At 43.0% G+C, this 26,789-nt stretch overlaps 1 protein-coding gene across 1 annotated transcript in view; it reads left to right on the top strand.

The window, feature by feature from the left end:
• Positions 1-26,789, top strand: part of LOC122816149 (hexosaminidase D-like) — a 922,622-nt gene that overhangs the window by 209,995 nt on the left and 685,838 nt on the right. Inside the window, exon 5 of the mRNA XM_044088904.1 lies at positions 11,269-11,433. Within this exon, the coding sequence (XP_043944839.1) occupies positions 11,269-11,433 (165 nt within the window). The remainder of the gene's footprint in view (positions 1-11,268; positions 11,434-26,789) is intronic.

Below are 26,789 nucleotides of genomic sequence, written 5' to 3'. Positions count from 1 at the left end.
TTTCCTTTTCTTCTTGCTTGAGCGTTGGTTGCTTTGCCCTTATTATTTAGCCAATGTCTGCTAGAAAGAGTAATGTAAGTGCGGATGTCAGATTCCGCACAAGGACTCACATGGACTTTATTCTGCTTGTTTCAAGAACACAACCACCGTTGTCAGAAGGACCCCAGCCCCATCCACCTCTTCCTCTAGACACAGAAAAGGATCTAGAAAGGCACCTTCCCCAAGGGCAGCCCCTCCTCAACCTACCACCAGGCAGCCCTTTCGGGACAGAAACAATAATGCATGACTGCCTCAGCCACCTCCCCCTCTTGTCCTGCTTCTTTCACTGCCTACCCCCTGGAAAAAAGTCACTTCAGACTGCTGGGTATTAGCAATAGTGAAAAAAGGATACTTCATATCCTGGCAGGAAAGGCCCCTTCTACAAGGCACCCCCTTCCCACCCAAAAACCAGTTTCACCTAATCCCTCAGGTCATCCAAGAGCTACTTGCCCAAGGGACCATAGAAAGCGTCCCCTCAGGCCAACAAGGGAGGGAGTTATTCTAGGCTCTTACTAGTGCCAAAAAAGGATGGCCCTTGGAGACCCATTCTAGATTTGTCCTTCCTAAACCTTTTTCTGAAGTCCCTTCCTTCAGACTGTTATCACTACAAAGCCTTCTTCCATTATTGTCACCCAAAGCATTCATGGCCACTTTGGACTTGAAGGAGGCATACCTCCACATACCCATCCATCCATACCTCCGCATACCCATCCATCCAAATTACAGAAAGTATTTGCATTTTGCTGGATCCTCTTCACACTATCAATTTACTGCCTTGCTCTTTGGTTTATCTACTGCACGAAGGATCTTCACAAAGTACCTATCCCCAGCAGTAGCCTACTGCAGAACAAAACACATTCAAATCTACTCCTGTCTAGATGTGCACATCTGCAGAGAAGCAGAGCAAAAGGGAGCAATTGTGAGTTTCCCTAGTATGTAGTTTAAGTCCCAAGGGGTGGAATAGGTCTATTTGGTGGTCTGATGAGGAAAGCATTCTCAAGAAACACTTAATATTCACTATGTCCCAGCTCCAGAGCTTGGGGTTTACCCTCAACCTGGCAAAATCATCCCTCTCCCCAGCCCAAGACAAAGCATTCCTGGGCTGCAGGATAAGAACCAACTTGATGAAGGCTTTTCTTCCTCAGGGCAAAGTATCCTCCGTAGTCAACCACTTTCACGAACAACTCCTGGTCACCCACATGTTGTCCAGGCAGTTCATGCATCTCCTAGGCCTCATGGTATGCTATCCCTAGCCAGGCTGCATATGAGGAAGCTCCAGTAGTACATAAAAAATGTCTAGTCATGTACCCTTCCTACCCTGCCTGAAGACAGAGTTGAGTTGGTGGGTCCAGCAAGTACACCAGAACCCAAGCCTGCCTTTGCAACCTACCAACCCTGTACAATTCATACACTCAGATGCCTCTGATCTAGGGTGGGGAGCAACTTATGAATGACCTCAAGGTGCAAGCTCAATGGGAGCCCTCCCTCCAGAAAAAAAACATATCAACATAAGGGAGATGATGCTCCATCTAGCCGTTACAGACCTTCCTCCCTCTAATGCAACCAGGTCCCCTCAAACTATTCACAGACAATACAACTGTGATGTGGTACAGGCTAACAGTGCAGGCATGGGAGCTAGCCACTCAGTACAACATTACTCTGCAGGCAGATCCTTCTCTCTGCATCATGAGTGGATGTTGCACAGAGATGTGTTTTTAGACATTGTCCACCAGTGGGGCACACCACAAATAGATCTTTTTGCCTCCCCTCAGAGCAGACAATTGCAGCTATTCTGCTCCAGGGATCCATCCACACTAGCCTGGAGAGTGAATGCCTTCTCCATTTCATGGAATGAACTGTTCCCTTTATGCCTTCCCTCCCTTCCCACTCGTTCAGAAAGTCCGTCTAAAAATCCAGAGTGGCAAACCAAAAACCTTGCTGGTGACTCCCTATTGGCCAAGGCAGCATTGCTTCCCCCTTCTTCAATCTCTTGCCAATGGCAATCACCACAAGTTGCCTCACAAGGTGGACCTGCTCACACAGCAGAAGGGATCTCTCATTCATTCACACCTGAAGAAGCTCTGCTTAACCCTCTGAGTGATAAACTCTTGATTCCCTTCAGACACCTGTACTCAGAGGATGTGCTATCCATCCTGCAGGAGGCCAGGAAACCTACTACCAGGAGATCCATCTATGTTTCCAAATGGAAAAGATTCTCCATATGGTGTTTCCAAAGGCAAAGGGACCCCTTCCAAGTGGACGTTCCACTAGTCCTAGCCTATGTGTGTGAGCTCATAAAATCAGAGCTTTCATATTCTTCAGTGAAAGTACACTTCTCTATTATTTCTGCCTACTTACCTTTGGATCCACCTCTTCTTTCCAGGCTGGATGTCAAACTATTCTTAAAGGGGGTTCTCTACATCAGACCACCAAATAGACTTATTCCACCCCTTGGGACTTAAACTACATACTAGGGAAACTCACAATTGCACCCTTTTGCTCTTCTTCTCTGCAGATGTGCACATGGAAAACTGTCCTGTTAGTAGCCCTTACTTCAGCCAGGAGGGTTTCTGAACTACAAGCATTCATGGCATCCCCACCCTTCACAGTCTTCCACAAAGATAGGGTGATCCTTTGCACCAATCCCTCCTTCATGCCCACAGTGGTCAGTGAGCTGTTTTTCAATCAGTTCATTCGTTTACCCACCTTCTTTTCCTCTCTCTCCTCAAAATGACAGTGAGAGACAAAACCAAAGCCATTAGAAAGTCCAATCAGCTCTTTGTGTCCTTCCACCCCAGGGCCCTGGGCAAGGCTTTATCCAAACAAACTATATCCTCCTGGATACGAAAATCTATTTCCTTCTGCTCCTCTTACCTTGGCAAAGACTTGCATTACAATGTTAAGGCACAATCTGCAAGAACTGTGGCCTCTTCTGGAGCCTTCCCCAAAGGTCTGAACACAGACACCATTCTTGAGGCAGCCATATGGTCCTCTGTACATACCTTTACCAAACATTATAAATTGGACCATGTCTCTAGAGCCAGGGCAGGATTTGCAAGGGCAATCCTGCATGGATTCCTGGAAACTGCAACCTCTTCCACCACCCCTTCCTCTTCTTGAGCTGTGGCACTCTCCCACAGTAAGAATACTGCAACATGGGAATAGAAGGACATAATTAGTTGTGTAAAATCTTACCATAGCCATAGATGTCCTTCTCTTCCGTGTTGCAGTATTCCTCCCCATCCACCTACCCCTTCATTACATTTACCCTGTGTAGATGGCATCTTCCTTGAATTCCTTGCAATGTTGTCCGACTGGGCAGTCATTTCTGAGGTCTTTGCATGCAGATGTCATATTTAAGGCCCGTGGTTTATGGTCCTGGATGTGATGTCCCACGCACCTGGCAGCAACCAGGCTTAAGGTTTTGCAAAGGAGCTGGATGGTTGGGTCACATGAGGCAGTGGATCCCAGAGTAAGAATACTGTAACATGGAAGAGAAGAACTTGTATGGTTTTGGAAAGATTTTACACAACTAATCTTTCTCCCTTCTTTGGAAATGGGCAGGGGTAATTACTACAAGCTTCCTTACAGAATGTATCTACTCAAAGAGCAGGGGTGTTTTATACATCCTGACCCCAATTAACTTTCATTGACTGCTTGAATGATAGGGTCTTAATTCCCATTAGACATCTGTTTACTGAGGTAGCGCAGCAGGGATCAAAGGAGGCAATAAACCTTTTACTAGAAAATCATATGTAAGTGACTGGAAAAGGTTTTCTAGTTGGTGCTGACAACATAACCAGCACTGTTTCAGGGATAGTGTTTTTCTGGTTTCACATTATGTATGAGTTACTATCTTATGGCCTTTCTTACTCTATCAAGGTTCATTTCCTGGCCATTGTAGCATGTCTGCCCATGGATCACCCTGTTTAAATGAATTCTCATGTGACAGTATTTTTGAAAGGGATTTGCATAAGTGACATCCAAGAAAACTGAGGGGTTGTCCTTGGGATCTTAATTTTGTGTTAGAGAAGCTAACACTTGCTCCATTTGAACCAGTTCATCAGACTGACTTGAGGTATTAACATGGAAAACTTTTTATTTTTTTTACTGATTTCTCTGAGTTGAAAACTCTTTTAAGGTGTCTCAACTGTCATTTTCCTCAGAGACATGGTTTCTTTGAGAACTGATCATTCTTTTATGCCTGAAGTGGAATTTGAGTTTACTTTAAGCCAAACTATCTGTCTCCCTCTTTTCTTTTCTAAACCCAAATTTGACAGAAAAAGGATATCCCATACCCTGGATGTCCACACACAACTTGGGTACTGCCCTGACAGAACAAAATCTTGAGATTTTTTGATCAGGTGTTCATTTTTTGTGAAGGTAAGATGAAGGGACAACCTGTGTCTAAACAGACTGTTTCCAAATAAGTTGTCTTAGGCTATTACCTTTTGTTATTGTTACCACAGCAAAACTGTTCTTGTCTGGGTCAATGCTTACTGTACCAGGGCATTGGCTTCTCTGTGGCTTTTCCAAAAGCAATTCTGGAAGTAGTTTAGAAGCAGCAACTTGGTCCTCTGTACATACTTTTACAAAGCACTGCAAGCTTGATTCCTTCTCTAGGTCTAGATCAGACTTTGCTAGAACCATTCTCAATGGGCACCTGGACCTCTCCCCTTCCGCTTCCCAAATGTTGTAAGCTGGGGTAATCTACTCATATAGCTAAGGCTACTGCAGCAGTGACCAATATGATGAACATAGTACAGTTGTGTAAGTAAATTTAACATAAGAATAGATGTTCAAATTATCACTGCTGCAGTAGCCTCCCTTCAGTCTCCTTTGTTTTTTGAGTATGTTGTTTTGCCAGGGTGTATTTATATTCTTCTGCTAGATACATCCTCTTAGGGCCCAGCTTGTCTGTCTCAGTTGGTATGAAAGCTCTGAAGGGCTTGGTTCTCAAATCTCTGTTTTTAGATGGTTTAGTTCGAGCTGCCTAATGATTTGGCCATGTGGAATGTGACCTGAAACTTTGGAAGCTGTCCGGCTGTTTTATCCTTGGTAGGATTTAACCCATATTGATAAGGCAACTGCAGCAGTGATCATTCCAATATCTGCTGTTGTTACAAGTTTACTTACAATGCTGTACTGTGTGTGTATATTTGAGTGGTGACTGGGGTCCCGGTGTCCCAGCTGGAGCCGTGACTTTTGTACTGCACTGTACACTCACTCACTCACACACACACACACGCACACACACACACACACACACACACACACACACACACACACTCTCACTCACACACACACACTCTCTCTCACTCACACACACACACTCTCTCTCACTCACACACACACACTCTCTCTCACTCACACACACACACTCTCACACACACACACACACACACACACACACACACACACACACACTCTTTCTCACTCACATATACTCACACACTCTCTCTCACTCACACATACTCACACACATACTCACTCACACGCATACTCATGCACACACACACACACACACACACACACACACACACACACACACACATTTTCAGATAGTATATTTTAATGTGAGTGAAATATGATGGATGGGTAGTGATTAATTCGTTGTACAGCTGAAATGTACTTTTTTTAATGTACAAGACAAATTTCAGTAGGGTATTTAAAACAAGTGCCTGTTAGTTCATACATTTTTTTCTTTTTGCCATTTGGGAGGTTGTTACGGTAGAAGTTGTAACGCATGAAGCATTAATTAGCTTGGAAATTACTTACCTGTTAGCATCCATGTTTAGATGGCTGGATCCATATTTACTCTTCGTTCATAAACCTTTCAGTAGTCTTCTTGAACTTGCACCTTTCCAGTGTCTGTTTCAAATGCCAGCAACTTTTTCATGGAAAGCTAATTGTCAACACACTTGTAGTGCAGACCTTTGTATCATTTACTTTAAAATATTTCTACACTCTCTTTTTTCTCCATTCTCCTACAACCTTACTGTAAACAATATATGTCCTTCCATATTGCTGTTGCAATGTTCTTTACCTAAAGGATCTCCTGCCAAGGATAGCCTAAAGTCTGGGCAGTGTACCAAGGGTTTTATAATTATAGGCTAAGTCTTCATATGTCATACATATGCTCCCTGTGCAAGGCATAGGGCATAAAGCTGACATATGGACACACACACACTCAGAACTTCTTTGCCACCGGTCTGAACGTTCTTCTGCTGTGCTGGTTACCAATCTATATTTCAAATAAGTGCCCCGTTTGGGTTTCTTCTTATTCTTTAGTTCTTCAGTGCTGTTGGGTTCATGTCATCCAGAAAGGGAAAATATCAGTGTTGGAGGCAGATTCCCCATAAGAACCAGCACTATCAGTGTCTTTTTTTTTTTTTGTTTGGGTGCTTGCCGCATCCACACAACAGTGTTCCGTCTGCTAGGCTTTTGTCCCAAAGACTCTACATAGTCATCTCTCCTCCTTATCTTTTTACCTCGAAAACCAAAGTCTTAAGCTGTTGGCTGCGGGTACTATGGTGGAATCTTCCCATCCTGAGGGTCTGCTGCCTGCCTAGAAAAATGCCAAAAAAACGTAGGTCTGATATGGCTGCTGTCAAGCCTCCCCGGACGTCTGTCTCAAGGCTAGTGAAAGCCCAGAGGATTGTCCGGTGGTTACATCAGATTCCTTTGCCACAATCCTGTCAAGAGACTGGCATAGATCTGACTTCTTTCACATACTCAGAGGCTTTACAAACATCTGTTCCTGACATTGAGGGGTAATTTTGGCTGGTTATATCTGAGTGACCGACCGAGCAGATATATCTGAGCGACCAAACAGATCTTGGTTAGGGTGGAGAGTCCCACTATGCTTACTGAATTTCTCTAGAGGTCTGACCCTCTGAGGGTGATTCTTGCAGATGTCCTGCAGAAAGAAAACAGAAAAGCAAGCATATTTCCCCTGTAGTTAATGATCTATAATGTTAATGGCAGGATTCTACTTGGGTTATTCAATGCTTTAATGGCTTTAAAGCCTCCTCAAGGGGTGTCTGTACCTGCCCACCCCTCCCCGGACTTCCACTCCTCTTAAAAGATCCAGGGAGCTTGATTCCTCTGATGAGGATCTGGATTCAAGGGAAGAATCCCTGGCTTACACTTCTCAAATTTCTTCCCCTTTGGATTATGGTTCAGAAGAAGAGGATCCTATTAGTCTAGATTCCTCTCTGTAGGAACTCTCCTTTGGGGATACTATTGCCTTTATGATGGTATTTAAGTGGGATTGTTCTCATGTTTCTGACATTCAGAAAAGGTATTACGAACTCCTCCAGATGGAGTCTGCTAAGCCATCGGCTGTTGCTCCTCTTCTGGTTGCCCTTCTGGATACCTTCTCGGCAGCTCCTGTAGCCCCTGATTCTCAACTCCTGCATTCAAGAAACCTCCAAGTTGCTGCCCCCTACCAAACTGTTACCTTCAGATAAGGCTAGCAGCGCTATGGAGAGGCTGGACAAAAAGGTTTGCATTGCTGCCAATTTATCCTTTTGTGCTATCAATTACCAGACTCGTATGACCAGGTATGTTTTGATCTTCCTTTCTCAGATTTCCAAAGTGGTTTTGGACCTTCCTGATTCTGAAGGGAAGGCTCTAGCCCTTTCCCTGTTGGGCTGTATCTCTCAGGTTGCATGCTAGTCTATCACTAGTGGTTACTATGTAGCTGATGCCTCCTCTAGGGCTGCTGCCTTTGGTTCATTTGTGAGATGTTACTCTCGGCTTCATCTTTAGACTTTGCTTGATGACATTAAGGCCAAACGTTTGGATGCTCCTTTGGATAATAAAAATCTTTTTGATACTGCTGCTGCTGAACTTTAAGTCTCTCCAGGATAAGGGTAAAGCCTCACAGGAGTTGAAACATATTTTCTTCTCCTATTCCTTTCAGAGGAATTACTCCTCCAAATCTGCTTTTGTTCATAGGCAGTGTTGTCCTCCGCCTAAGGGTAAGAAGGGTTCTAGACATGTGCCTCCTGCTAAGTCTTCTCTTCTGTCACCCAGAAACATGCTTTTCAGGACAAGCCTGGTTCTATCGGACAGTTTGCTCCCACTTTCCCTTGGCCAGGTTCCATTGTCCTTCCAACTTTCCCTGTTTCTTCCACATTGGTTAAGGATCACTTCAGTCTCTTAGGTTACATCTGTTATCCGCTGGTGATATTTTATGGTTTAGAAAAATCCCTCTGGCCAGGCTCCACATGAGAAAGCTTCAGTGGTACTGTAAGTCAGTGTGGCATCAAAGCTGCTACCCCCTGACTTCCCTGTACCTTTCCTAACCCTGTCTCAAGCTTGAGCTTCAGTGGTGGATTCATTAACTTTCTCTCAACCTGAGGATTCCTTTCCAAGCTCCAGTACTGACAGTAGCTCTTCACAGTTACCTCAGACAAGGGTTTGGGATGCCTCCTTTAGCCCCCTCAAGGTTCAGAGTCTCTGGTCTGCTTAATCAGAGGTCAGACCACATTAATATAAAGGAGATGAGGGTTCTGCCTCTGACCCTTTTCTTTCCCTTTTTCATCCCGGGACCCTCAATGATTTCACAGACAATACCACAGTGATGTGGTATGCCAGCAAACAAGAGGCATAAGGTCCTATCTTCTTTGCAGTATTCACTCCTTACCTCCTACCCCCTCTTCTCTTGCTCTAATCTTGTTCTTTTCTTTCCTTCCTGGCTCTGGATGCACATGTTTTCATTATCCCTAGGGACATTCTGTTTCTTCTGGGACTTTTCCAGTTCTGAGTGTGAGTCTGTATGTCACCTTTATGCCCTGCACCTTGTGTGAGGAACATATGTGACTTGTGATTCCTATAAGTACTAAAGGCTGTGGTATACTGGATGGACGTTGGGCTATCCTTGGCAGGAGATCTCGTAAGTAAAGAATACTGCAACATCGAAGAGAAGGACATCTACTGTTATGATTAGATTTTACACAACTGCACTTTCTTTACTATCTATAGTTTTGTTTTCTTTCAGTTTCACTCGATCAACCTTTATTTTTGATGTTATTTTCACTCACACTTCCCTTAACCAGTCCTTCCTTCCTTCCTTCATGGATTAAGATATGTAGAGCCCATTTACAATGGAGACTCAGGGGGAAAGTTCTAGACACTTGATTTAATAATGCCGCAATATAAACAAACCCCACAAGCACTGGAATTAGTATATATGCATAGGTATTCACAGGCATAACCATGGCAGTAAAGAAGGCAGGTGTACATGTTGACAGTAATTAACTGAGCGCTGAAGAATGTCAAAATTAAGGGTGGTAGGGGTAGTAAAACTTTTGTCAGTTCAACATATAAAGTGAAAGCAGTAGAAATCAGATTTTTATACATTTAAAATAAAAAAAAAAAACAAGGTAACTGTACATTTAATTTGGGATTGTAAAAAAGCATGCACAGATGATCAAACTACCAGTTTCAGAAAGGAATGACTGCTAATATACATATGTATCCTACATATTGATCAAAACATGGCTTACGTGTATCAGGCGGACAATAATACTACTTGCCAAACTGTTGCGATTCTTACCTGATATTTCTACCAATTCCCTTAATGCAGCAATCAAAATAATGAAAATTGCCAGCCTAGGATAAGCAAGGCAAAGTATTATACTCTTTAAAAAGTAGAATTCAGTTTCCTAAGTCTGAAATAGAGTTTTATAGACTGTTGCATTATGTTTTTTTATTACACTTAAACACCTTTCCACTTTGCACCTTTGTTTTACTAGGGTCTTAAATACAACCAGGATCGATTAGCTGTGGAGTTTTCACTTAGTTGTACTACTACTACTGCCGTTCTCTGCAGACATCATCTGATCTTCCCTTGAAGGTGAGCATTCTTATGATGACCCCCAGTCTCAACCAGGAACTTGAACCTTGTCTTTGCAGCCCTCATCCCTTTCTGTAATCCCCGTAGAGAAGTGAGCAAGCGCAGCCTCTTCATTCTTCCCCTTTCCAGTCAGTTCCTCCAGTGTCCAGGCCATTAATTGAAGGTGGATCATCTGAGTCATAGTTAAGGCTTTGCCACTCTGCTCCACAGAGTCAGTAACATCTTCTTTCGGCTGTTCCCGTTAGGGGTCGCCACAGCGGATCATCTGTTTCCATTTCTTCCTGTCCTCTGCATCATGCTGTTTCACACCAACCGCTTGCATGTCCTCTCTCACCACATCCATATAGAGTCAGTAACATGTAAATTATAAGTAGATAAGGGAGTGTTGGAGTTGTATTAAGTTTTGTTTGTGTTCTGCTAAGTTTTCTGTAACATTGAGGACAGTGTGAGGAAATTCCATTTTTATCTTCAGCTGTGGTCTAACCATTGGTCTTTTCATTATTATTATTTTTTTTTTCCCCAGTGTGAGAAAATGCCAGGTTTACATACTGCTTCATAATAAATAAGGCAACCAGTTTTCAGACCATTATGAGCCTAGACAATAAACCTTATTCAGAAGTTTCCTCCTGCCTCAGAGGGCAATAAACAAAAGACCAGGGGAGAATTTGTGGCTTCCTTTCCAGTTGTCTGGGTTTACCTTGGAAGTAGAGTAATTCTCTGATGTATAGTAGACATTTGTTCCAAAGGTGAGGAATGTATTGGGATACGACTGCATGACACCATTTTATTTTACTAATCTCCTGCAGTTTTCCTCCTCAACTCAACCTTTTTTACATTTCATAGAAGCATTGTTGACCCAAGCACTGAAAAGTGAGTTCATTATAAAGCTATGACAGGATTATGTTTTAGAAAAGGTTTCATAATAAAAATATAATTTTCCAGATTTATAACATAGCAGTTTCTTACAAGTGATGCTTTGTCTTCATTAGACTATAAAACCCAGAGCTTTCAGGTGTTTCTGAAGTGGATTGACCCCATGACTGTAGTGCTGCAGTACCATATGTGCAGTTTTCAGTGGTCGGTGAATAGTTATGTGTTCTGAAGGTGCAGTATTAATTTGTTATTTCATGCTGTGTTCCATGTATTCCTTAATCTCCTACCAGCCTCTTGCATTGTTGTGGATCATTGCATAATTCACAGTATCAGAAAGTGGGGCTATATGTACTTTTCTATACAGTAGAATGTTACCTTTGCAATTCTTACTTCATACTTAACTGTGAACTTCTTTATGTACATTATGCAACTGCTGTGCCATTTTTAATGAAACAGTGTGTAAATTATGCTTTGCCTCCTTGATTTTACAGTATGTCTTAAAACATGACAAATACCGTCATTTACGAGAAATGGAAAAGTACCCTAATAGTCTGAATCCTCATCTGCCCGAGTCTGTGTCTCTGGTGAAGGATATTGTCACTCAGGTCCTAGACAGGCATTCTAAATCTACATGGGTCCATATTGGAGCTGATGAGGTAAGCAACAGCATGACAGCTCTGTAAAGCAATTTATTAATTTATTGTAAAACTACATGCATGTAGGTGTCTGTGGATATATTCTGCCATAGCAACAAACCAGCAAACTTAGGATGGTCCATGTAGTGTTTATTTTACTTATCGTGTTGCTAACAATTTTTTATTTAGCAACACAAAGTACTTGACTCTGTTTTCCATGCAGACTTCTTTGTTATTACTTTTTAAGGTATGTGAACCATGACTAGTACAGGATTACTCATGCAGTCATATAGTGTTTTTGTAGTGCTATCTTACTGTCAGTCAGGGTAATGATTGTTCAGTCATCCTAAGTATGTCATTTTCTAGTGAAGGTACGTAAAAACTCTTGTCTGCATATCAAGTGAAACTTAGAAAGGGATCCCTTGCTGCTTAGAATGTGCATATGTGATGTGTTGTATTCATAAGGTGCATTTCCTGCGTACACGGAGCAAAGCAGTATACTTAAGTAATCCTTTTCCAGAATAAAATCATGTACATCTGCTGGATTACTTCCTGCACAGCGGGTTATACAGTTGCAGTTTTGCTAATATGACTATACAGTCCATATCCTGCTGTATAATATCTAGTGTTAGGTTTTTTGTGTGTGTGTGTGTGTGTGTGTGTGTGTGTGTGTGTGTGTGTGTGTGTGTGTGTGTGTATACATACGTACATAGATATATGTATTTATATATATATATATATATATATATATATATATATATATATATATACATATGGATCTACCTGACATGGTCGACAGTTCATTTGGTCCAAAGTTCATTTGATCGACAAGCATTATAGGTGGGGGGCTTTGCCCCCCACACCATCCAATGTGGGGGGCTGTGCCCCCCACCCCCCCCTAACTATATATATCAACTCCAGGGTCGCACAACATTGGGGAAGGGGGAAAATCTGCTTGTCAACCAAATGAACTGTCGACCAAATGAGTGTCGATCATATGAACTGTCAACCATGTCAGGTAGACCCATATATATATATATATATATATATATATATATATATATACACACACACACACACACACACACACACACACACACACACACACACACACACACACACACACACACACGTGATCTTTTATAAATACATATACACAGTAAACTCATAGTTAACTGGCTCCCATGGAGATTAGTAGATGCTGGATAACTGTAGTTTCTGGTTGCTTGAGAGTTACTATTAAAAATAGGCCTGACTAATACTGTAGCCTGTACTATTTGTTTGGTTTGGCTAGTTCTAAAGGTGAGGAGAGAGGCAATTTATTCCTACCATAGAGTTTTTCAAAACTCTAAAACTCTAAAAATGTAAGGTATGCTGCTCCGGGGTGACAAAGTGCAACACATGAAAATTGTACTGTATTTCATTGATTTTTTTTTTTTTTGCCTGTTGCTTGTGAGTATGAGAGTGCTGGTTGCTTGAGTTCCGGTTAACTAGGAGTTTACTGTACATGTGCCTGTGTGTGTGTTCGTTTGTGTGTTTATATTTATACATACACATTTTAAATATATATATATATATATATATATATATATATGTGTGTGTGTGTGTGTGTGTGTATGATATATAAACACACACACACACACACAAATAGCTTGGGGGTTTCTGCTAGCATTAAAATCTGTGTTGGTTACATTTCTAGTAATCATTTTAAATCAAGTTGCTGGCTACTGAGACTTGTATGCATATATCAACTGGACACAAGCTGATTTAAGTATATTTTCTGCACTTATTTAAGATTTGACTGAGTAAATATTGTGTGTCTTGGATTCGGTAAATATTGTGTCTCTGAATCTCTGCAGTTAGCCATCTGAGCTTACTGAAAGTTGTTAGACTGCTTTGAAATTCCTTTGTTAGTGTTAATTAGCTTGGGGGTTTCTGCTAGCATTAAAATCTGTGTTGGTTACATTTCTAGTAATCATTTTAAATCGAGTTGCTGGCTACTGAGACTTGTCTGCATATATCAACTGGACACAAGCTGATTTAAGTATATTTTCTGCACTTATTTAAGATTTGAGTAAGTAAATATGTGTGTCTTGAATTCAGTAAATATTGTGTTTCTGAATCTCTGCAGTTAGTCCCCCCCTGTTTCTTGTTGTGGTGTTAATCTTGGTGGCTTTGGAATTGCCCACCCCTGCTGTAAATCTCTTTTTGCACACTCCTCCTGGACCCATCTCATTCGCTCACTCAACTGAGTACAGTGAGATTATATTTTGATTTTGGATACTCTTACCAGTCCCATCTCCTCTGCGGTGTACAGAGAGAGCACTTGGGAAGGGCATTCCCCTATAGTATCTTAATCTGCTCTGTTTCCTCCATGTCAAAAAAAAAAAAAAAAATTGCACTTCATCTGCCTTTACTGTACTTGTGTTTCTTCCTACTTTATTACCTTATTTTGATTTGCCTCTTTTAAAAGTACTCAATTAAATTTATTCTACTGCCTTTATTACTGCTTGTTAGTAGCCTGATTAAATTGTAACTGTTATTCTAAGGCCTTGGTTTAAGCACTTGGGCTTCAAACCAGTTGTTTTACATTAAGAAGGTTTGTGGTCTGCACTGTTGAGGCAGGACAGGTAGCGTACATCCTTCTAAGTTGGGAACTGCTGATTGAAGGCTCAGTGTCTGTTATTCTAAAAGTATATAAGTTCTAGGTTAAGGACTTGGGATTCAGGCCAGTTATTTTACATTAAGAAGGTTTGTGGTCTGCACTCTTGTGGGAGGAGAGGCTAGATTCTGCCCTTCTGAGCTGGGAATTTCTGGTTAAAGGCTTATTGCGCATGCTTACTTGAACTGTTTCTTTCTGAAATCGGTACGCCTTGTTTGCTGTAGCATAGACTAGATTCAGGCTGGCTGGATCTAGCTTTGTTTGTATGACTTGTGCACTGACCCAGGCCGTCTTTTTTGGAGACGGTTTCTCTGTACCCTAGTGGCAGGACTGTGCAGTTAGAACTTGTCTGATTGAAGACTGCTGGAACAGGGCTCAGTTTTAAGCTTTTTAACTGGTTAATTGGGTAAAGTGCTGTTTTGATTGTATCTGCTCTGTTTTCTCGGGGGGGGGGATATAAATATATATATATATATATATATATATATATATATATATATATATATGTATATATATACTTGTTTCTCGCCTTTCTGAACTAATATAGTCCAGTTTTCATGTTATTGCTGAATCCAGGGTTGTGTTACAAGTTTCTGTGTTTTCCATACCTTACTTGGATAGAAGGAAGTTTCTCTGTTCACTTGTGAGAGAGGGGAGCTTTGAGCAGGCTGTCTGTCCCTGGAGGAGTGGTTTCAGCCCAGAAGTTAGTAGTTTATTGGCCTTTTTGGGCTAATTTTGATTGTATCTGCTCTATTTTCTGAAAAAAAATTATATACTTGTTTCCCACCTTTCTGAACTAGTATAGTCCAGTTTTCAGGTTATTGCTGAATCCAGGACTGTGTTACAAGTTTCTGTGTTGCCATTACCTTACTTGGATAAAAGGAAGTTTCTCTGTTCACCTGTGAGAGAGGGGAGCTTTGTGCAGCCTATCTGTCCCTGGAGGAGTGGTTTCAGCCCAGATGTTAGTAGTTTATTGGCCATTTTGGGCTAATTTCTATCTCTTTCATTTCCCTTCTATAAAAACCTCATTTGCACAGTTTTTACGTTTGTATTCTGCTCAGCAAGTGCCTTCCAGGTGTTCTGCAGAGTCTACAGCAGCAGAGAGACAAAAGAGTGACTTTGCAGTGATTAAGTATCACTTTTCTGCTTTTCTTGCTGTCTTAACTATTTCCGCCTAAAACGCCAGTTTTTTTTTTTAGCGAATCTGTGATTTAAAAAGTTTGTTATTGTATACAACTCCGCACAGCTCCTTGTGGTGTCCTGCAGAGTGATACAGGCAACAGAGAGACTTAAGAGAGACTTTTCCAGATTTAAGTATTTTTTCTCTGTTTTTTTGCTCAGACTCTCTGTTCACCAGTGAGAGTGGGGAGCTTTGAGCAGCCTATCTGTCCCTGGAGGAGTGGTCTCAGCCCTGAAACTAGTAGCTTATTGGCCGTTTTGGGTCAATTCCTATCTCTTTCAGTTTCCCTACTTTAAAACCCGCATTTGTGTGGTTTACGCCAGTATACAACTCCGCACAGCTCCTCGTGGTGTCCTGCCGAGTGAAACAGGCAACAGTGAGACCCAAGAGAGACTTTTCCAGATTTAAGTATTTTTTTTCTCTGTTTTTTTTGCTCCGACTGCCTTTTCCTGCCTAAAAAGCAAATTTCTAACCGATCTGTGCTTTAAAAAGCTTAAATTGCATTTGCCTTCTTCTTTTTACAGTTTTTGCACGTTTTATATCAATTTAAGTCATTTTTTGTATTGTATAACTGTTGTAGGCTACACACCAAAGTGTGCTAGCCTGTTTATAGCATTTACAGTGTTTTCTGTGTGTTTTTCGGCTGTTTCCTGAAAAAAACAAACAAAAAAAAATTATCTTTTCCCGCCTTTGCTGAACTAGATTAGTCCAGATTTCAGGTTTTGCTGAATTCCGGACTGTGGTATAGTTTCCTGTGTTGCCCATATCCTTACTTGGATAGGAGGAAGCTTCTCTGTTCACCAGTGAGAGTAGGGAGCTTTGAGCAGCCTATCTGTCCCTGGAGGAGTGGTCTCAGCCCTGAAACTAGTAGCTTATTGGCCGCTCTGGGTCAATTCCTATCTCTTTCAGTTTCCCTGCTTTAGAACCCGCATTTGTGCAGTTTTGCACGATTTTGCGCATAGTGCAGCATCGGGCAGCGCCGCTTAAACGGGTTTAAACTATTCCCGGCTCAACAAAGTCTGCTCTTCACTTTTTCCCGTAGAACTGTTGTAAATCTCAAAGTAAGCACTCTGTTTTCATTCTAAAGCCCTGCAGTTGCTCGTTTAAGTAATCTTATAAGTAAGCACTAATAAACTTAAGCACTACACCCTCTTATACTCCCTTTAAGTACTTGGCTCCCTATTGGTCCTTTTTGATCAGTCAAAATGTAGTTCCTTATACTATTCTGGCATGTCCAAAAGTCAGTTTTGGGTTTACTCTCCAGTCCAGCTGGTGAATCTGGGAATCTTGAGGCAATGTTACAACTGCCTTATGTGCACAGACGACCCTCTCCTCCTCCCAACAAGCTCAAATATATGTGAGAGATGCAACTATATAGCCAAACTGGAGGCTGAGCTCTCTCAACCCAATACTGGCGCAGTCAGTCAGGAGGAGAAGGTAACCACACACACCACAAATCCAGTCTCACCTAGACCTATCACAACAGAAAACCAAACACATAAACACACAAAAACATACTCGGAGGCTCTAAATAAAAATCTGCCCAAGCAACAGAGACCTCCAAAATCAGACATCCAAGCAACCGCTACCCCACAACAATACCCACGTATCACATAGTTCACAAAGTCAGTGTGCCACACAGTCACAGCCCTAAGGCTAAACAACACACCTAATACACTTGTAATAGGTGACTCTATTGTCAGACACACTGACGTCCCACTCACCAGGCTGAACAAGGAGAAGGTCACTGTAAGCTGCCTGTCGGGTGCCAGGATCTGCCACATAATGCAAGCACTCAGGTCACTCCAAAGCAAGTACAAATATGACTCCGTCATTGTCCATGCTGGTGTGAATGACCCGAGATGTACCTCCCTGGACTACATAAAAAGAGACCTAGAGGAGCTCTATGATCATGTAGCCCAGGCCGGTATGACCCTGACCTTGAGTAGAATCTTACCCTCACCAAGAATGATGCCACAGTATAAAGACAAAATGATCAATTTTTAACAATTGGCTAAAGTATTGGTGTCATTCAAAGGGGATCCAGTGTCTGTCAGCCTGGGATGACATGCTCGACAAGCCACGTTACTTCGCTAGGGACGGCTTGCACCTGTCACCCCTGGGCTTTCGAATACTGGCTAAGGCTCTTCCCACCCCCATAGTGCCTTTTTTAGGCAAGGCTCAAAAGACAAACCCACCTCCATAGACAACATATTCATCAAAGATACCCACACCTCCAGGTTAGTGGCACTGCATGAAGCATCGGAGACCATCCATGTGCAACTAACAGTGGGCAAAACTGCCTTTCAGTTTGTAGCCTGCTACAGACCACCCTCCCAAACTCAGGAACCCCACTCAGCTTTCCTGAGAACACTGGAGAATATGAAGGTCTCTCCAAACACCATTATATTGGGTGACTTCAACTACCCAAACATAGACTGGGAGCACTACTCAAGCCCCAACACCCTCGCCCAATGGTTCCTAGAATTTATAAACTCAAATGCTATGGAATAACTGGTCACCACTCCCACAAGAGGGGAAAACATATTGGACCTGATCATCACCAACATGGGGACTCTATGTTCCATACCAGAGGTATACCCCTCATTAGTAAGATCTGACCATAAATTAATCTCACTGGACATCCATATCCCAGCCCCAGCCCCAGCCAAGGAAACCACGGTGAAGAACTTCTCAAAAGCAAACTTCACACTTCTCAAAACCGAGGTGGAATCCTTAAACCGAGGTGGAATCCTTCAAAGCCCCCGGGCCAGTGGAAAATATGGCCCAAACCGCAGAATCATTTACAAACGCTTTCTGTGGACACCTGCAGGAATGCATGGATCTTGCTATCCCAAATAAAACCAAGACTCATTCCTCCAAAGGCAGGAGACCTGTCTGGTGGACCCCAGCCATAAATAAGCTATACAACAGAAGGAGGAAGCTACTACATGATAGAGCAAAATCCCAAAAAGGGAAGGCATCTCTGATCAGTACTAGCAAGAAACTACGATCCCTCATAAAATCATCTAAGGCCAGCTTCGAAAGAAAAAGAAAAATTGCACAAGATGCTAAAGATAATCACAAGGCCTTCTTTAGTTATGTCAGGAACCTGGGTGGCAACTCCCAGATATGCTCCGAGTTAGTTCAAAATGACAAAAAATACACTGAACCCACAGACATTGCCAACATCCTGGCAGACAGGTTCAGTGCAAACTCCCTTCCCCAAAAGAGCAAATGTCTATCCCAACAGAGTGTAGCCTCCCTGACATCACAGATGCACAGGTGAGAGCTGCCCTCTCCAAAGCAAAAAACACAGCATCAATGGGACCGGACGGTGTCCTGGGCTGCGTCATACATGAACTCCAAGAAGAACTGAACCCTCACATAAAGTCACTGTTCAATCTCAGCCTTACTACAGGATATGTACCCGAGGAATGGCGTACAGCAACAGTGGTCTCACTCCACAAAGGTGGCGCCACAACGGACCCCGGAAACTATCGCCCTATAAGCCTGACTAGCCTGGTCTGCAAAGCTATGGAGCGTATCATCATGAAACTCATAAACAAAGACATTGGGAACCTCCAAACACTGGATCCTACCCAATTCGGCTTTGTTAAGGGCAGATCGTGCCTCTTGAACCTGGTCGACTTCTTTGAAACAGTCACCAAGGCCATAGATGAAGGGAAGGTAGTCCACACGGCCTACCTGGACCTCACAAAAGCCTTCGACACAATACCCCACTCAGGCATCATAAATAAGCTCACCAGCTTAAATATAAACCCCTATGTCACAAGATGTGTTGCAAACAGGCTCAGGGATAGAACCCACATGGTCAGAATAGCAGGTGCCATGTCAGACTCTAAACCAGTTACAAGTGGCGTCCCACAAGGCTCAGTCCTGGGACCTCCCTTGTCCGGTATATATTTCTCTGAGGTACAGGCTAACATGGGAGGACTATGGCTGACCAAGTTCGCAGATGACTGCAAACTGGGTGCCATAATCGACTCGCCGACTGACACAAGCATCCTCCAAAAGGGTCTCACAGAGATGGATAACTGGTGCCAGAGCCATGGCCTAAAGCTAAATGCCAAAAAGTGCATAGTCATCCCCTTTGGGAAAAACAAAGTGCCCACAAATTACCACATAGGTGGTAATCCATTAAGTATGGAAGAAGTAATTAGGGATTTGGGGACCCAAGTAGATAGCAATCTCTCCTTTGACAATCACATTGCCAAAGTGGTTAGAAAGACCTTCTATATAGCCCACCTTATCATGAAGGGGTTCACATCTAGATCAAGGGAGGTCATTGTGCCCCTCTACTCATCTCTCATCAGGCCCATAATTGAATACAATGCCCCATTTGGGATGGACCTTACCCGACACCTGCAGCAACTGGAAAGACCCCAAAAGTACCTCACCAAGAGGATCACGGGACTCAAACAGATGCCCTATGCAGTTATGCTAAAGAAACTCCAGCTCTACTCAGTTGCTTACCGCCTACTCAGAGGCGATCTGTGCCTGACGTAAAAAGCCATGCCCAACCCAGAATTACTGGACATGCTCCACCTCAGGAAATCCAAATCCCTTAGAGCTACACGCTCCAGGGACTTAAACCTCAGCACTGAAATAAATAGGACCTGCTGGAGGGACAGATTCATATCCCAGAGGCTCCCCTCACTCTGGAACAAAATCCCAATCCATGTTAGGCAGAGTCCCTCAATGACCTTCTTCAAGAGAAATCTTGATGAGTGGATGGGAGATCGTAGGTTTACCCCTGGGATCTCTTCTGTGTCCCTACTAGACAGAGGCACAGTAAACTAATCTCAAAAGGGCTATCTTCTATGACCTACTATACAGAGGCGCAGTCAACTAATCAAAAACAGTGGAGAAAGCCAAACTCTGGCTAGGCTTATAAATGCCCTAGGGCAGATAGCCTAGTATCAACCTATATGAACCTATATACACACACACACACACACACACATATATATATATATATATATATACATATACATATATATATATATATATATATATATATATATATATATATATATATATACACATACATATAATATATAGGTTCACTTTATAATCCCAAAATATTTCAGAATGTCAAGATCATAAAGCCCGAAACCTTAAAATCCCAAAGCGTGAAATTCAAAATCGGGACTCCTACAGTAACCATACACCACACACATACACACACAACCCCCCCACCCCCCACTTAAATATACTAACTCCAAGGTCGCATTACACAGACAAACACATGAAAACACCACCATACAAACTACATTCCCCTCACGCACACACATCACAGTAACAAAACACACTGACACACACTACAGCCCCTAACCAAAACCCTTAAACATAAATACTTACCTGACTCTCCAGCTATCCATTCACACAGTGCAATACCAGAAGCGCTAATTCAACATCTCCAGACTTCGGGATTTTGAAATTCGCGCTTCTGGGGTTTTGAGCTTTCGGCTTTATAATCTCGAGATTCTGAAATTCGATATTTCAGAATTTCAGGATTATAAAGTGTTCCAATATGTATATAGATATATATACACACACACACACATACACACACACACACACACACACACATATGTGTGGATATATATATATATATATATATATATATATATATACATTAATTCTAGCATAAAATCACTCCGTCCATTTCAGTGTTGTAGAGAAGCAAGAACCTTTCACTGGTACTCAGTGGGTGCATGGCTCTGGATGAGCCCTGAGTAGGGCTGCAACCCATTGCATACTTTCTCATACATGCCCACCTATTTTCAGGCAATTAAGAAGATCACCAGTTCACGAACACAACATTGTGACATCTTTGGGATATGGGAGAAAATGGAGGCATATAAAGATATTTACTCTTTCTCTCTTAAATACCCTAGGTTTGCTGTTGAAAGCTAATTTACCTAGAACAGTAATTTGCCTCTTATAGGTTTAAGCACAGCGATCACTGCATTTTTAAATGATTTGCTGAAAGTTACACTTGAGCAATTGGAAGCTATAGGAATTGAACTTGAGCCTGCTTATAGGTCTGTAACACAGTTTTTATTTAACAGATTTCACCCTGCTTCCAGTATTATGGGGTTAGATTTAAATAATTTTTTTGCTTGGTCCAAATATTATGTTCGATGCTTCTTTTATAAAAGATGATCTGATATTGTTAATCCTCGTTCATTCCTTACGTATGGGTATCGGTTCCGACCCCGAAACCGAGCCAGCCATCTTCCAAGCTCGCACCAGCTACAAACTCTCAAGCTAAACTCTTACCCAGAATTCCCCTCTCCCTGTTACCCCAGATTTCATTTGCCGCGTCACCATTCGGTCGTGTCAAGCTGCTTCTCTTGAGCTAAGTATAGATATTTGTTGTCAGACTAGTCTAATATAACCTTTTCTGTCAGAAAAGTTTCTAATTTGTTGTCTGTTACCTCATCGCATTTAGCGACTATATCTTTTTGAGTTTCCTTCTCTTTACTCTGCACTTTTTACCGCAAGGTAATTTCTCCCTTACCATCATTGGTAAACCGTTCTTTTCTTCATTACCTTTGGGTATTCTTTCGTACCATTGCTGGTACCCTTTCTTCTGTCTCCTTTTCTATCATGGCAGATAAAAAAGGTAGTCCAGGATTTAAAAGGTGTTCAGATTGTGTACACAAATTACCTACATCAGATGCACACTTTCTTGGGTGTGTCTCACTTATCTGTTGACCCGCCCTGTGGTATTTGTAAAAATTTTTCCAATAGAACTTTGATTGAGAGGAAAAGTAAGTTGTTGCTGAAGAGACTTCTTAAATCTCCCTTTTCAGATGCTATTTCCGGGTCAGAGGCTTCAACCCCTGCTAGAGCCCATAAGAAAATATTGCATGATCCTACACAAGCAAAGTCTCTGCCTTTGTCCCCAGCTGGGGACTTCCGCCAACCAAGACCTAAGAGGGCTAAAGTTTCTGCTTCGGAGCTCACTCATTCGGCCCTAGAGCTTTTAGTGCCTAGACCTTTGGCACCAAGGCCTTCGGCACTATCATTGATTTCGGCTCCGTCTACTATAGCGTTTAATATATCGGTACAGAGGAGCTGCTCGGTTCAGACTACTGCGACTACTACATCGGCACCGACTGTTCAGTCAGCGCAGACCTTGACCATGTTAGCTCCGACATATTACTCGGAACCGGCGCCTCAGTTATTGGCACCAATTTTGTCGGTTCCAGCTTTGGTACCGGCAACCACTTCGGCACTGACCTTTTTGTCAGTGCAGACCGTGACCTCAGCACCAATGATTTCCTCGGTGCAGACACCCGTAGTCCAGTCTCTCTCGGCACCGTTGTTCTCAGTGCAGACTGGTGAGGTGGGCACCGAGCTTTTCTCTTCTGTGGACAGACCTGTTTCCCCCTCAGCCGTCTCCGTGAGGTCCACTAGAAGCCTTTCTGAACACGACGTGTTGCGTCTCATGGATCAAGTGCTTCTGGACAGAGGTATCCCAACCCCCAGGACTTATCCTTCTTTGGGAGGTGATCATCCACCGCCAAAGACCCCTTCTTATTCTCCTCCTTTATTGCTTTTGAACTCTATTGATATAGCACAGTCTTCCCCTCTACGGTTCCCTTTGTGGATCTCACTAAGGAACCGCAGTTGCTTTTGTGTCAGGAGAGTTTTGCTACGATCCAGGATGATAGTTGTGACACATGTAATTTGTTGTTTCACAGCCATCCCGGGGACTCCGGGTTGGCAGGCTGAGCCACTTAGGGGAGGGGTGACCCCTGTCCTGGACACTCGCCCCTCTTCAGGTGGACCAGCCTTCCAACTGATGGAGAAGGCTCTGGCTTCTGCTGGCGATACTGTGCTGTCTATCTCCCCACCCTCCTCTGCACCGCTATGTTCACAAATCGCACCTAGCGAACACCGGGCGCAAGGGCCTCAGGACATATTCCCACAGGAAACCCCCTTTCTGTTGTCTTCCCCAGCTTCCCCCTCTGAGGAAGTTCACCGGAAAAGTTTGTGCAAGAGGAAGCTCATGGACTCCACAGAGGAATCCCTCACTGAAGACACAGACTTTGATAGGGAAGGATCCCCTCGGTCACCCTCTGAGGTATTCTTTGGTGATATCCTCGAAATCCTTCAACAGAGAGGTGACTGGTAGCCCTCTAATCCGACTTCTAAGGAGTCTGTGTTCCTGCAGGCTTTTCACGCCTCGGCCCCCTACCCTCCTGGGTTACTCCACCTGCCGATGAGCTTGTCCAGCTCATTGTGCAGCGTGCGTGGAAGGCTCCTGACACCGTCGAGGCTATTCCCCGGAGACCAGATAAGATTTTGTCCACTCCTGTTACGGATCCCCATTGGTCTAAAGGTCCTCCTGTGGATGCTGTGGTGGTGGCGGCCGCAACCAAAAAGGATCTAGCGGAAGAAGAAAGCCAGACTGTCCATCCGCCCAACAAAGAGTCCCGGGCCCTGGACAGGATAGGGAAGCGCACCTTTGCATCAGCGACCTTTGCTGTCAGGTCCCTGAATTATATGGCACACTTTACCAGGCTTCAAAGGGATTTAATTTCCGAGCTCTTTGAAACCTTGGCTGGTGCCGTGTCTGATGAGGTCTGTGACAAAGTGGCCTCTTATTTGGCCACCATTGAGTTAATATCTAACTCCTCCATGCGACTGAATTCTCACGCATCAGAAGAAGCAGCTAGAGCGGCGGGTTCAGCTGTGGTCTTGAGACGACAAGCCTGGATGCGCTTGTGCAATATCTCAGAACCCTTTAAGGCTTCCTTTCTTAACGCGCCCATTGAAGCCTCCTTGTTGTTTGGACCCAAAGTTAAAAGCACACTGGCCAGATGTGAACAGGACGGTAAGACCCTTTCTGCCCTAGGTTTACGTTATTCTTCCCCTCAACGTGCTTTCTCCCAAAACCAAAAGAGTGGGAAGATATGGTTCAAAAATTCTCAGGGTCCTTTCCGTGACACACAGGCCAAGTTCTCCCATAGAGGCAGAGGAGGAAACTCACAGGGAAGATGCCCCTTTCGGGGCAGAGGGAGTCCGCATAACCAGGGTTCCAGGGACTCTTTTCCTGGCCAATCCTACCAGCGCTCCTGAAGAGCAGCCCAACTCCTTTCCTCTGGAGATGGTTGGGGGTCGTTTCTCCTTGTACCCTTCTGCCTGGCTAACCATCACCACCGATTCTTGGGTACAAAGGATTATAACCAGAGGTTATCATATCCCCTTTGATCTCTGTCCTGTCCCTTCAAAAAACCTTCCCGACGTTCCACCCAGTCAGAGGGAAGAAGCAGCACTAGAGATAGAAAAGCTGCTAAGAAAAAGAGGCATCCAAATAGTCTCTCCAGACCAGATAGGATCCGGAGTCTACTCCAGACTGTTTCTGGTGCGAAAGAAAACCGATGACTGGAGACCAATTTTGGATCTCCGTGTATTGAACAAGTTTATAAGAGTACAAAAATTCCAGATGGTCACAATACAGTCTATCCTCTCGCTTTTGGAAAAAGATGATTGGATGTGCTCGATAGATCTTTAAGATGCGTACTACCACATAAAAGTGGACTGGCCATCAAGAAGATTCCTGCGCTTCCATGTGGGAGCCAGTCACTACCAGTTCAGAGTACTCGGACTCTCTACAGCCCCCAGAGTGTTCACAAAGTGCATGGCAGTCATCACAGCTCACTTGCGACTTCAAGGATTCCAGGTGTTTCCATACCTAGATGACTGGCTCATCTCTGCCCCCACCAGACATCTATTGGAAGAAGCCCTGGCATACTCTCTCCTCACTGCACAAAGGCTAGGCATAACCATAAACTGACAAAAATCCAATCTCACCCCATCTCAGTCCACAGAATTCGTAGGGGTCATCTTGGATACAAAGAATTGCAGAGCATCCATTTCAGAGCACAGAATTCTAAGGATAAAGCAACAACTGATCCCAATCCTTTCAAGGGAGAAATCCATAGCTCACTCTGTTCTACAGTTGCTTGGTTCCATGGCAGCCTCCATCACCATTGTCCCCCTGGCCAGGTTTCATATGAGGCTTCTGCAATGGCTACTGCTCACCCAATGGTAACCTTTTCAGCCAAGATTCGAGTAACCCACAGGTGCAAACAGGATTTAAATTGGTGGATGACCCACAACCCGTCACAATGGTCTCACCCCTTCTCCCCCCAGCAGCCCAAGGCTACAGTGACCACGGACGCCTCCCTGATGAGGTGGGGGGTTATGTCAGGGACAGACAGTCCAAGGCCCTTGGTCCGAATTAGAGGCCCAACTGCATATAAATATTCTAGAGCTGAGGGCGGTGCTTCTGGCGTTGCAAGCATTCCAAACCCTGCTACCCATATGTAATGACTGAATGAGGAACAACAATACAGATGGAACTATATGGTAAGACATAACTTCTTTTTACTTTTACATTTGCATTAATACAGACACATTATTACCTTATTTATTTCTTTATAAACATTCTATATTAGCCGCTCAGTAGGGATACTTGCCTTAAAGAAACTCCACTACTTCTATTCATGCACAATTAATTAATGCATGATATTTTAATTAACATGATTAGTGTTGGTTTTGTTTTTAACTGCTTACTATTTAATTTGTTTATATGAATTTTGGAATTTCAAGCTGTGCTTTTGAGTGTTCTTTATACTCTTGTTATACATGTTTGTTTTTAGCATATTTCCTTATTTATTTGTGTGTGTGGGGGGGGGTGTTAGACGGGTACATGTGGTATGTTGCACTCTGCAAAGAAAACTGTATATTTTATTTAGTCATATATAACAGGTGCTGTTTGTCAATACAGCCATCCTTCCTTTTGGGTAAATATGGCTTGAAAAACTAAAGAAAATATGAACCAACAAACATTATATATGAGGGAACCATGCACATATGTATGCCAGTTCATTCTTGAGTAAGACCAGCATTGTTAACTACAAAGAAGGAAGAAGCCACTGCTTTTACCATTTCTAACCAAGAGCTGACACCAGTCAGGTGAATATAACTTAAAATGTTAAGATTTACTGTAATAGTGGAATCTTCTTGAAGACCTGCTCTTATGTGGTAAACACAATTACAGAGAGCTGTACCTTATGCAGGTATGTAACTCAAATCCAGAAAACTGGTAGGAAGACACAGTGTCTCTTTGATATGCTTTCTGTTAATAGGAGGTCTTAAGATTCACTGTTCAGCTCTCTGAATTTCGTTCAGTAAAACTGCAAGTAGCAAATGTTCACTGTCATAATGAAAATTTGATCTGATGTTGTGTATTTTCATCTGATTCAGCATGTGTGATGTCAGTTCCAGTTGGATTCAACCTTGGCACCTTATACCAGAGTATTGGATCAGAGAGCTGTGACTCCTCCCTTACCCACAATTTCCCTGTCCTAACTGAGTTACCTCAGATCTTGTTTGCCACCTGCCAAACCAGATGTGCTTGCTGAGAGCTTCATCTTTTTTTCATGATAAGTGAATATTATTCCTTATTTCCTCCTCCCTTTAGTGTTG

The sequence above is a fragment of the Protopterus annectens genome, chromosome 12.part0 (genome assembly GCF_019279795.1).
Source record: "Protopterus annectens isolate FY-2018-M chromosome 12.part0, PAN1.0, whole genome shotgun sequence".
Lineage (NCBI taxonomy): Eukaryota > Metazoa > Chordata > Ceratodontiformes > Protopteridae > Protopterus > Protopterus annectens.
Note: the sequence above shows the minus strand (reverse complement) of the source record. Positions and strands in the feature narration are given on the sequence as shown.